We start from the raw sequence: 13,856 nt of genomic DNA, 5'->3' as shown, positions 1-13,856 counted from the left end.
CCACACTCCGATAAGTCGTCACCCCTTCCTGAAAAAATGAATTCACTCCGCACGTGTGGTGCGAACTCATTTTTTTCAGGAGGGGGACTCGATTTATTTATTAATATACAGTATAATTAATATTATAAATATATATATGTTATGGACAAAGTGATTAATCGGGCATTATGAATAATGACCAAAAAGGGCGGGCAGTGTAATAAATATTGATTAATTTATCAAATTGACCGGTCATTATGAATACTGCTATCACCTAGTCGGGCAAAGTGATAATAAGTTGAGGAATGATCATCCGACATACGCTAACTAATCGGCACTCATTTGCATGTGCGTATCGTGTTTATTACCGAATTTAAAATTTGATTAAAAAACCTCCGCTTATTTCATTTAGAAATATTTATTTTTTGTGAATTATTTCAAAGTATTTAAAAAAGAACATGTAATCTTTTAAAACTAAGTACTATATTAGGTAAAATTTTGCCATTTAATTATGTGCACCATCTTGGCTGTGGTCGCGACTGTTTGTGCTTTCGACGGATTTCTCCCGGTGGAGAGCCGCCGGCAGGCCGCCGATTGTTTAACGCTACTAGATATTGATACATACTAGTTATTGATACGTGTGTTCAAGAACTACCGTGAACAAATAACTAGTGACGTTAAACAATCGGCGGCTCCCCTTCGGGAGGAATCCGTCGAGAGCACAAACAGTCGCGACTGCCGCCAAATTCGGTACTAAACGCAATACGCTCGCGCAACTGAGTGCCGATTGGCTAGCGTATGTCATATGATCACTCCTCAACTTATTATCATCACTTTGCCCGACTAGGTGATAGCAGTATTCATAATGACCGGTCAATTTGACAAATTATTGAAATTTATTACAATGCCCGATTTTGTTGATCATTATTCATAATGCCCGTATTAATCACTTTGTCCATAACATAAGGCATTTTTATTAATATGTATATAACTTTTTATGTATAAAATAATAACAGATAAACAAAAAGAAAATATACAATCTACATCAACGTCACACCAGAATCCAATTTTGCATTTTCTCACGCTAGAGGCATTAAGAATCCTTAGACGTTACTTGCCGACAATTGCGAAGATGATGTTTTCAAGGCGTTCGTGATCGTTGAAAAAGAAAGTCGAGACAGTTAAGCGCTCAAAACAAACAACACTAAACGAATTCAGTTTATCATCTACAGAGTAATTGTAAATAGAGGGCACAATGTATTGTAAGCCTATACTACTGTATAACGTACTAATGTATTTTCCTAATTGTAGTTTTGTGGTTTTTTTCAACTTCGCTTTAGTCGTCACATCGGATAACTGGACACATTTCCACTTCCCCTTGGGGTGTCGACTTATGCGGACTCGACTGTATATATATGCTCTTCATCTCAAGATGGAGAGCATATATTTTAAATGAAATAAATTTAAAAAATATGATTAAAAATTGTAGCCCGGCATTGTGAAGATCTTACAATAAATAATCACTCGTAATGGAATTAAATTTTATTGAAACAGAATAAAGTTTGTGAGGAAAATTCTATAATTTTGTATTTTTGTGTCGCTGAAATGATTGTTTTAAATTTTGGTAGATAAATTTCATGAATGGTGAATCATTCTGTTGAATTAACTATTTGCTTGTCACATTCAAGACAGAAGATCTCTTTTCCGTCTGCAATAAATCCTTCTTCGACAAGCGATCGTTCGCACACGGCGCACAAAAAGCAATTATAGTGCCAATTCCGATCTCCAAAAGATACAAAACGTGTTTCACCAATGTCTGTAACAAAATGAATTTTGCTGAATATGATTTCATTACAAGTGTTTCATATATATATATAAAAAATAAATAAAAATTTACCAGTAATTGGTCTGTTGCAGGTGTCGCATCTTTTTGCAAACAATTCTCCGAAGCATTGGGCGCAATAGGGTTTCTCGTCTCTGAATGTGAACCGCTGTCCCGCAAAATCCCTGTAACAGCTAGTGCAAGAAAAACACTCTCTATGCCAATGCTTGTTGCGATGAGTCACACCATGAGTAGCAATTACTTCACAGCATTTGATGCAACGTACGGAAAACTTTTCTTCGTAACAGCTAGGGCAATATATGTTGTTATCTTTTTGAATAAAGCTCTTGTTGCCTATGAAATTAGCACAAACAACACAAAGGAAACAATTTTCGTGCCATTGTTTATCTTCATACTCCATCTTTCTGGTACCTAAAATGAAAGTTACATTTTGAAATCGATAATTAATGCAATAAAAGTATTTTTTGATTAAGAAAATGGTCAAGTTTTTTCGTACCAGCTTTAAGTACTTCACCGCAACACTCGCACTTGGTGGCAAAATCCGACTCGTAACAGGTCGTACAGTAAACTTGGTCTGCTTTCGAGCCGAAAACTTTATTTATCAAAGAAGTATGGCAATTATTGCATGAAAAGCACGATTCATGCCAATGTTTATCTTTGTAGGAGAGATGCTGAGGAAAATTTATGAAATTAATAAAAATAAATTTAAGAAATTTGTGAAATTATAAATATATTTAGAAATAAAAATAAAACAAGTTTTTATTACTTCTGAATCTACTCCTATTGATTTTCCACATTCATCGCAAATATGGGAATACAATTTTTCATAACAACAAACGCAAAATGGTTGATCATCTCTTATAAGATATCGCTGGCCTGTAAGAGATTCGTCGCACTTCCAACAGCAGAAATGAACTGTGTGCCAATTTTTTGACATTGCTCTGATATACTGCCCATCAAAAATAAGCTAAAAAAAATCAAAATAAGTTATTTTTTATCCATTATATATTTAAAATAATCTAAAATTGTTTACCTCGTCACAGGCCGCGCATCGAGGTTTTATTTCTTCTGCGTAATGACGTTCGCAGTAAATTTTTCCGTCTACAGTACAAGAAACTAAATCCACTAATAATTCTTTGCATACTGAACACACGAAGCAGCTCGGGTGAAACGGATTGTTTTCTCCTAATCTTGAATTTATTACTGCTAAATCTCCAAGTATCATGGTTCCTTCACAACCGTAGCAGTACTGTAATTGTGTTAAAATTTTAGCTAAGAAACTTTACCATAGAAAAAGGTACTTGGTTAGAAGGATGTTGGGTGTATAGCTTTGTCATCCCGCGAATGTGTAATTGTTAGGAACCGCGTAACACGCGCGGAAAGAAGTGCCTTTCCGGGAGGTCTTTTTGGTGGGAAGTTTGCCCCTATTTAGGCGTTACGGACGCGAATAAAACCCGGAAAAACTCCGCGTGGCCAGCCTGTCTGAGTGAGGCGCGAACCCACGACCGAACTCCCACAGCTGATTGCAGAGACAACGTTTAAATGCCAACGGCAGTTTAGAGATCGTGTAGATCGCGGTTCAGAAAAAATTTCATTGCAGAGACGGAGTTTCTCTCTTGCCCCAGTTTAAACAGCGATTAGAAGAAAGTTGTTTGACCTACTTTCTAGACTCCCTTGATAGTAGGTTTAGACACCATTTTATTTGAGTAGAAGTCGCCATATTCATTTGTTGGTCGCAAAGTTTGTTATAATGGATGTTGTTCATTTAATAAATCTTGTAAACAAGACGAATCAAGAAAATTATCCATCTTGACAATTACGAAGAGAGAAAAGGCAATATGAGGTCTGAATAATCCTTCAGAAATCTATTCTGAAGACGAATTTTGAATTCGGTATAGATTTTCTAAATCTGGATTTGTTCGTATTTTAAATCGTATTGACGACGAAATTAAGCATCTAGATCGAAGAAGATTGCCGTTAACTATTGAACAACAGTTTTTGACGAAATTACGATTTTATGCCACCGGAATCTTCCAGAGGGTAGCCGGTGATCTTATCGGAGTTTACGTCTCTACTGTCTGCAGATATCTATCAAACTACCATTAAATACATTTTAAAAGTTTTTTGTGTAGTGATATAGACGTTTACAATAAGAATGAGGTCTTGTTTAACGAATAAGAATAAGATCTTGCTGCGAGCATACCGACAAGGAAACGACGAAGAAAATTCGTTCTGTATTATCTCCCATGCGATATTTTTCATCCCCAGAATAACCTTTTTCCTCAACTGCAGGATAATTTTTTATAACTTCCGCGAGGACATTTTTTTCTGCTTCGGAAAAATTCCGGCATGATTTGAACACGTTGTTCGTCGCCATTTTTCTGACGTCATAAACGAATGACCTGATTGGTTAAACGACACCTGAGAGAGGGAAGTAACAGCGAAGAAAGTAAGAGCCAACGTTTTGCCGAGATTCGTTTAGATGGCGTTCAGAAATAAACGACCGTCGTCTTTGCAACGCATTTTAAACCGCGATTCATCCAGCCAACGTCTAGATGCCGTTCGGCTGTTAAACGTCGTTTAACGTAAACTCTGTCTCTGCAATCGGCTGCCAGTGTTTAGGGTCTGGTCCCCGCAATGAGCGGAGACTGAGTCCACTCGGCCACTGCTGGGCCCTTCTTTGTTTCATTCTTACCGAGGTATGCTCTAAACCACTTATGACGTAAGCAATATCCATTGCTGTTTTATTGCGTTCACAAAGAAAGTCATCGTAATGCTTCTGATATTCTTTCTCTAAAAATTTACAGGAACTTGCAGAGAAATCTTGTTTAGGAAGCTGTATTAGAATCTGTTGTTCACGATATTTTTCACCGCATGTTCCAATTCGAGGTACCTTTTCACAAGGGATTTGAGTGAAATACAATTGGATCTGAAAATACGAGTTGAATCAGATGGTAATGCCTTTAATACAGTATGTGAAAATTAAGCCTATGTAAGACAATTGCCTACTTTATCTGCAGATAAGTCGGGTGGCACCCAGGAATAGCATTCTTCCGAAACAGTTCGTTTCAACATTCTATTTTGTTCGTGTTGGTCTTTCATCTCGATCTATAAATTTAGTGATTCAGAAAATTTATTTTAATGAATTTTTTTATTAAAAATTAAAATATGTCAAAAATATTAGAAAAAATAATATTGTATTAATTAAATTAAAGTGAAATTTTTAATGATTTGGATCTACCACCCATCTACACCCCTTTTGGTTGTTCTTTGGGAGCTAACCAAAATTTAACACACTTGAATAATTGTATTCATTGCATTAATACGTGCAAGACGATTGCATTGCGGATTGCACGAGAAACCATATTTGCTATCTTAAATGTTTCTAAGAAAACGTTTTGAAGCTGAAAAAATCAATTATAATTTTTTCTTGTCAGTGGGAAAGCTTAAGTCCCTAACGCCCTCCGTGGATCCGCCCTTCCGGGTTTGGATTAGTTTTTATTCCTGAACCGTAAACGTCAGCAAAATTGGACTATGTGGTCGGAATGATAATATATATAAGCGAGATTTCATTTCTCATCTATATTAGATCAATCATTATAAATTATAAACGTATCCTGACCAACGAAAAATTCATTTATCAGAAGAATCATCATGAATTACCCATAGAAATACACTGGAAACAAAACATTTCAAATTATCTGGTTCGGACTAACAACTTGACATATTTCAAGATGAAGGAGCGTCCATAAATTATGTAACGCTATTTTTATATTTTCCAATTACCATCCCCCCCCGTAACGGTCCGTAATGTTGTATATATCCACCCGCAAAATTATGTATCCTCGATCAACTCTCTTAATTGTACTGGGGAATAACACATAGTACGAGAATATTAACCAGTCGTGCATATATAACATAAACAAAGCAGTAACGTAATGTAGGGACAGCCCCCGATCTTGCTTTCATTTGTAGGACATAAAAGTGCGATAATTTTGAAATATATAATCTAAAATGCTTTTCTTGCGACAAACGTTTTGAATATTTATAAATATTTAGAATTAAAGTACTAAATACTGTAAGCCTACTTGATCACAAATCCCAATAAAAACCTCAAAACAGCGTTTAAAAAAGTCCTAATTCATTACTGTATATATTAACTAGCTGTAAGTACCCGCTTCGCTGGGTTTTTTTTGTTCGTACATTTATATGTAATATAGTTTTTTTTAATATAAAAGACATGCGTTAAAAGACTTTTCTTTTCCTAGCAGATAAGTCCAGCATTGCTCGGGCAAAAAGTAAGAATAGCGAAGATTAAGATTATTACGTTATAGCCAACCTTACCCGTTTTCACAGAATGCAAGAATTAGGTCCCCTGTTTCCAGAGACTAATTAGAGAATTTTTAGATGGGTCTAAAAATATGTTCGATTTCCTGCAAAAACGCATTAAAACCGCATCTGCGCCTGTAAATCTTGTACGTCGCTTTCTCTTAACACTTCCATTGTTAACACTCCCATTCTTAGCACTTTTATTGTTAACACTTCCATTCTTAACACTTTCAACCCACATATCTCCCAGCTGTTATCTGCGACTTCGTTCGCGCGGATTTTGCAAGCAAACCCTATTTACATTCAATATTTCAACAACCATAGTAAATTGTTATATAACACCTACCGCTGAGAATGATGAGAATTGCTGAGAATCAAACGAATTGTTTTCAATTTGATTAATTTTCTGGAACGTTTACAATCATTCTATAATCGAACCAACATAAAAAAAAAAACAAATTCGAATTTAAAAGGGTTCGAACATTTGGTTAAAAATCGAAATATATAAAAATATTTATAACAATGTCTGAAATGTTATCAATTTAATACACCTAAGTACTCAATGAAGACTAAACGTAGTTAAATACGAAAAATCGCATCTAAAATAGTACAGTAAAGCCGTTCTTCTGGTTAAGACTTAATGCTTTCCCTCTCCTCCCGCGGGGGAATTTCGAAAAATCCTTTCTTAGTGTGCGTTTTCATGGCGTACCCTAACTGTGTACCAAATTTCAACTTTCAACTCCTAACCGTTTGGGCTCTGCACTTATTATTATTATTATGTTGGGTTTAAGTGAAATATACTCGGTTAACACCGGTGGCTGTGTACTATGCCGGACCAAAAGTCAAGGCATAGTAACCAAAACAGAAAATTAAAGTGTATCAGTGTGTGTGTCTGTATTCAAGAATTTTCTCACAATATGACATGTATTCAATATAGTGGCCTTCTGTAGTGTGATGTATGTGTTTTCTATTCAATTGTAATGTGCCCAGTGCTTTTGTGTAGTGTGTGTGGTAATGACACCTGTAGAGGAGAGAACAACAGGTACAATAAGCACCCTATCCATCCTCCACAGATGCCTTATTTCCTGGGCGAGTTCTGTGTACTTGCTAATTTTTTCAGTGCATGCGTTTTGTATATTGTGAGTGTTTGGAATGGATATGTCTATAATGTATGTGATTTTATTGTGTTTGTCAATGAGTGTGATGTCTGGTCTGTTGTGGTAAATTGTTTTTATCTGTGATTATGGCTCTGTCGTAGTACATTTTGTGCGTGTCGTTTTCCAATACTGTCTGCGGAATGTATTTGTAGTATGGTTCGTGGATGTCTACTAATTTGTGTTTCTTTGCAAGCTCTTGGTGTATTATATTTGCTACTTGATTATGTCTGTGTAAATAATCTGTCTGTGCCAAGAGCTTGCAACCAGAAGTGATGTGTTGTATAGTTTCTGGCATGATGTGACATTTTCTGCACGTGTCATTCGTGAGTGTTGCATCTTTGAGTATGTGTTTTCTGTAGTTTTTAGTATTTATGACCTGATCCTGTATGGCAATCATGAATCCTTCCGTCTCCCCAAAGAGGCATCCCGAGATAACCAGCTGTTTGACGCAGTTTTGTGTCAACAAAATTCCTGGGCCAGATCGTAAGGATGCCTGCCATGGAGTGCCTTTCGAGCCCACGATTGCTTAATGGTGTCTATGCTTTTTATATGTTGTGTTGTGTCCATATGATGTGAGTGTTAAGTTTTAAATGGTGTGTTATTCAAGTCTGCTAGAGTTTACTGCTTTATGTAATTGTGATGTTTCTTGTTTTTTGTAGAAAAAACTCTCGCAGTGACCTGTATTTGTTTGTAGTGAAGGTTAACTATGTCAATTCAGGCCACGTCCGCCATCTTTACGTGGAAGGGTTAATCTTTCTGTGGCGGATTTAGGATGATGTTGTTTTATGCTTAGTAAGTGTGTTCTTGTTTTCCTTTGGAGATGCTCAAGATCTGTGTGAGTCCAATGTATAACTCCAAAAGAATATGTGAGTACCGGGATGACAATATGTTGTTTATTGCTTTAACTGTGTGTTTTGCATTTAATTGTGTTCTGAGAATAGCATTTAACCTATCTTTAGTATTATTAATTATTTAGTTATTGATTATTATTATTATCAACTCGTCTCGATTATATATAATAGATTCAAGCAATGCATTTTATAAAATAATCGCTTGAATTATTTATTTATTCTGCATTATTATCCAGAAATGCATTTTATAAAATAAGAATCCAAATAATAATAAACTTAAATTGCATGTTTTATAAATTATAAAGTATTTTTAAGTAATAATTTTAACCATTAGACTAATAAAATAGATAAATTGATAGCTAACTCGTAAGTCTTAAAACTTTACTAGAGAAATTATATTTTTTTAAATAAATAGCAACTTGCCGAAAGTGTGTTGTCTTTTCTCTCCATTATCTTTTCTTTAAAATTTAGATTAAGATGATGATGCTATTCGAGTTTTCTTCGTATTCTCTGCGTTTTTCTTCTATTCAACTATTATTAATGTCCTTTGTTGTTTCACCAAAGTTATTGTTTGTTTTATGTATTGTTTCACTATTGCCGTCATCAAGATCAGTAATAAATAAGTTTTTACTTATTAATTGCGAAAAAAGATATTAAAGCTGAAAATATGATTAAACTAACAATATCAGCCGGAACCCGTTAAGTATTCAGTTTGATCAGGATGACTTGCCAATTACGTTCTGTAGAATATTGAATGGTATTCATCTATATAAATAAAAATGTAAATGTTCATTTGTTCAAAATCTTAAATCTCCGAAATTCTTCGCCGATTGCTTTGAAATTTTGACACAACGTTGCATTCGAATACGCGCTACTGTTATATAGATGTCACACGAAATTCCTACCCCGGGGAGAGAGGACAGGATTAAGGCTTATCCTAAAGAACTCAGCTTCTATTGTACTATTTTCGATGCATTTTTTTATTTTTAACTGCGTTTTAGTAGGGTACCACGTGAGGATGAAAGAAGCGTATTCCTTAAGTGTTGAGAAAGGAAGTGTTAACAATGGAAGTGTTAAGAGAAAGCAACGTGCAAGATTTACAGGTGCAGATGCGGTTTTTTATGTTTTTGCGGGAAATCGAACATATTTTTAGATCCATCTAAAAATTTTCTAATTAGTCTGGGAACAGGGGGACCTAATTCTTTCATTCTGTAAAAACGGGTAAGATTGGCTATAATGTAATAATCTTAATCTTCTATATCGTTACTTTTTGCCCGAGCAACGCCGGGCTTATCTGCTAGTACCGTATTAAATCTCTAAACATTTTCATAAATGCCATTCATCTCTTCTTTCTTAATATAACGCTCGAACTCATCAATACATTTTAGATGAGTGAACTAGTGTAGATAACTGCTTAAAAAACCAGCGATACCCTCAAAATCATACCTGTAAACCTTACAGGTGCAGAAACTGCCGTCAAGCATCACTCGTTTTCAAATTATTACCGTTTTTCCTTAGATGTACACGAAACACGTCACAGTACAATTAAGTGAAGCGTGCAATGCCAGTGTTGTAAATTCCAAAAAAAAAAAAAAAAAAAAAAAAAATTAAAGTTTCCAAGAGAGATAAAAAACACTTTTTCTAGTAAATGAGTTCATTTCAATTTTACAATAAAATGGTAAAAAAATCAATAGATTACAAATTCTCTGGAATATCAAAATGATATAAATACAAGCTTTAGACATACGCTTCAAGTATGATGCCTTCATTCAATGTCTACGTATTACATGCATGTTATCGAGGACCTCAAGTAATCATTCTGACGTTGAAAGATGTAATCGTGGTGTCAAGAATTGTCATTATATACAGGTTGGTATGCGTGCCCTATGTCATTTTAAATAAAAAATATTACGGTTTTCAAGCGCACACTTGGAGGTGCGTTTTCTACAGGTCACACAATTCCTTTCACTGTGCTTCAACACTTGCGAGTTGCGAGTTATTTCCAAATTTAGGAAAAGAAAATGTTCTGGAACAACGTAATGTAGCATCGTTAATTATTGTATGTCAGAAGCAGTTAACAAAGCACACAAAAGAAAAGAGGTTCCCCGAAAATATTCTTTCGAAGAACGTTTATACTTTTTTGTTTTAATGTACAGTATATTGTATTTAATGTATAATATAGGAAAAAGTCGTACAGTACCGACCATTACTAGTTATTCGCTACTGGAGCTAGATATTAGCATTCTACAAACATACGCAGAAGAATATTGTCATCATAAGTTATATACTTTGGTGACTATTTTGTTCGGTTAGGATTGTGAGAATCAAGTGCTTGTTGGTATTTAATGCTTCAAAAGTTATTTTCGCGGCTTTAATTCTACTTTGGGAATGAGCAGTTAATTTCATTTTACAGTGTAGTTTGTCTACAGTAATATTACATTTAGATAAATCGTATTACTTTCACAATATAAAACTGCATAAAACGAACAATATCCAAAGTGTTACCCCGTGGCAGTCGTCCGGTACCGACCAAAAATAATTTTTAAGGAAAAGGTTTCAGTTTTCTTTCTTCTCAATTTAGAGAGAAAAGGTAGAAAATGAGAAAAAGAAAAAAGTAAAATGGACTCCAGCTAGTATGAAAAAGGGCAATAGATGAAATTCTTGCAAACAATATGGCTCGACGACAGACAGCTTCTACATTTTCAGTTCCAAAAACATTAGTACAGTAGATCAAACGAGAGCAATCCAAGTCAACAAAAATATGAGTATGCTCCCTCAGATGAGTAGTCAATAAATTTTCGATGAAGAAATGGGAAAACAACTAGTTCACATGTAAAAATTTAATTCAAGAAGACTGAGTACAATGTATTGCATGTAAGGGTTGAGCATATATCAAATGTGCCGATCAAGAAAATATTTTGCATTTTATTTGTGACAATTGTAAGCAGTGAAGTTCAGTGTAAACTTTCGAAGATGTTCTCCTATGTTTTTCCGAATATTATTATTAATTATAGTACAATAGTACACTATTCTACTATTGTCAAAGAATTTTGTACTATTATTTGCTTGAAAAAAATTGCTATAACAAATTTATATTATCATTGGACTGCAATTTGAAAAAATTGTAGACCTATAAATTTCCACTGTTGTCTGTCCTTAACTCTCAGTTTTCATCTATCTAACTGTCTCGAGAACGGAGTTAGATAGATGAAAGCTGAGACCAGGAAAGATTAGGGGCAGGAGGCTCCGATTAACTATGTACAAACTTTTGGTTTGCATCGCAAGTCACAGTTTTTCAATTCAAAAATGTTCTTCTGAAAGGTGTTAGATAGATGACGACACGACTTTATTGCTAACAGGAAAAGTATGATATACAGGAGCAAGACACTATTAATTTGAGGTGGAGAACATTAATTAAATAAATTAAAAGTATGTAATTAAAAATTACAGCCCGACATTGTGACGATGTCATAATGAATAATTGCTCGTTAAGATCTTAATACCCTTAGAACGGTAACTGGTCGGTACTGGACGACAATATTTGCACTGCCCGAATTCATGACTTTTTTACTTTCCCGGCTGCTGTATATAACATAGGGAAAGTATGGCAATCGGTCAAAAATGACCTCCTAAGATTTTTACACTTTTGGATTTAGGGAACTTTGAAATGTCGAGAAATGCAAAAAAAAAAAAAAAAAAAAAATTCTTGGGTAATTTATATATGGATGTTAGTGTGAGTGCGTTTAGGGGGGCACAATTTTGTTCACCCTCTTTCACGCTTAATAACCTGTGCTTTTTGTCGAAAATTTCTGAAATTTTGCAGGAAGGTTTGTTTATTAAAGGAGTTGATTTTGTTAAATTTTGGTGGTTAAAGGTTGCGGGGGTGGGGAGATAATGTGGGTCGTGTGTATCTCCAGTAGGGTCGGAGTTAATGATGATTTTACTTGTTATTAGTATTTACAACTTTTTTAAAAATAAAACTCATCCTTACCCTCAAAATTAAGCCTTTGCCATTTTATAACAGTTAAAAATATAAAAAGTTCTAAAAATAAAATATGATAATAAATGGCGCCACCAAAATTTTAAATGTTGCCGGGAAAGTTGAGCAACTCGTTGCTGGTTTATTTATTTTAGAGATAATTAGTTCTTTAGGTAAAATTTTACGGAAATCTTATCCTGTACAGTACTTTATGAAGTACGATTTGAGGTACAGTAGCATATTGCGGATTCGGATATATCGCGCTGTATTTTTATCCCCAAATTTTAAAGGCACTCGAGTCAATAAATTTTAAAATATCAATTGCCATTGAATTTCTCTTTGCAGCGAAACATAGTATTTTATTCCTACCATTGTTCTCGAAACTACCACTGCGGATAAAATAATAAATTCGTCAAGATCTGAATAAGCAGGTGGACAGAACAATTATCATTTATGTTTCCTTTTGTATTATATTACTGTGGTAAAATCAGTTCTTCCAGAGACTTACATTAGTTACAGCCAAAAATATTAAGATGGTCGGTACGTAACACTCCTCTAATGTATTTTTAATTTTATGCAAGTGTTGTCAGTGTTTTTACGTATATTTGTTACTTGTAAAAATAAATAAATAAAGTAATTAATATGTACAAATATGTTTGTTATCAGTAATTACAAAATCGTTCTTTTAACTCGTTTCTCAAAAAAAATATTATTTAAATTTACCGGGTAGTAGATCAATAGAAAACAATGATTAAAAATTGCAGCCCATCATTGTGACGATATCACAATAAATAATTGTTCGTTTTTATATTAAACTATTGATCATCAATTATTTATTAGACATGTATTTGTTTTTGTATCGACGTGTTTTTAAATACATTAACAATGTTCTCAATTTTTGAGTAGTGTCTTGCCCCTGTACATCATACATTTCTGTTGGCAATAGAGTCGTGCCGACTCTAAAGTATGATGTACAGGGTCATGACACTTCTAAAAATCATGTATTTAACTCCCTTCGGGGGAAAATTTTGTAATTGAAATAACGTGACTTGCCGTGCAAATCAGAAGTTAATATACAAAAAACTTAAACAAACACCTTAATGTTCGCTGAGAAATTTATTAATTTAACTAACGTTTTCGGCTTATTCAATAAGCCATCTTCAGGTTTTAACTTTCGAACAAGAAACAATATCGTTCTATTAAAAGAATACAATAGTTTGAAAAAATTCAAATCATTAGTAACGGACAAAAAATAAAACAAAGAGGATGAACATGGTAATAAATAAATAAATAAAATAATAAAAAAATGGTAATATAAATAAATAAATATACAAAAATATATAAAAACAAAAAAAAACAAAAAAAGAAAAAAAGGAAGAACGTGGTAACATAAATAAATATACAATAAATCGTAAAAGATACAACAAATGTAAGGTAAAAACGTTTTACTCGTGCCCATATATACTACTATCTATCCTAACCAGAAATACTTCCCCATAGAGCTCCCGTGTCTCTTATAAATTTTTAACTGCATATTTCCAAGCAGAAGGAAGACCTTCTGCGTCCCTTGCGTTAATACATTTATCTCTTAGTTTGCTTCTGTAAATGGAGGAACAATCGAGTAATTGCTAACTTTGTAGATAGAATTAACGAGAACGAAGAGGGCCTTAACCTGAAGCTAGAGCAGAAAAGCTCCAGGATAGTACATTTCTTAGACA

The 13,856-nt window shown here is 34.1% G+C and overlaps 1 protein-coding gene across 1 annotated transcript; it reads right to left on the bottom strand.

The window, feature by feature from the left end:
* Positions 1-1,625: 1,625 nt before the first annotated feature.
* On the bottom strand, positions 1,626-8,750 carry LOC136976440 (four and a half LIM domains protein 2-like). The gene is made up of 8 exons (XM_067271715.1): positions 8,583-8,750; positions 4,832-4,930; positions 4,518-4,751; positions 2,856-3,071; positions 2,589-2,789; positions 2,319-2,493; positions 1,877-2,233; positions 1,626-1,795 (listed from the first exon to the last, which is right to left on the bottom strand). Exons 1-8 carry the CDS (start codon positions 8,607-8,609, stop codon positions 1,629-1,631), a joined length of 1,476 nt encoding a protein of 491 aa, XP_067127816.1. The 5' UTR covers positions 8,610-8,750; the 3' UTR covers positions 1,626-1,628.
* Positions 8,751-13,856: the final 5,106 nt, after the last annotated feature.

Source organism: Centruroides vittatus, unplaced genomic scaffold, assembly GCF_030686945.1.
Source record: "Centruroides vittatus isolate TY-2023 unplaced genomic scaffold, ASM3068694v2 contig_400, whole genome shotgun sequence".
Taxonomy (NCBI): domain Eukaryota; kingdom Metazoa; phylum Arthropoda; class Arachnida; order Scorpiones; family Buthidae; genus Centruroides; species Centruroides vittatus.
The sequence above is the reverse complement of the archived record's forward strand: the minus strand, read 5'-3'. Positions and strand labels throughout refer to the sequence as shown.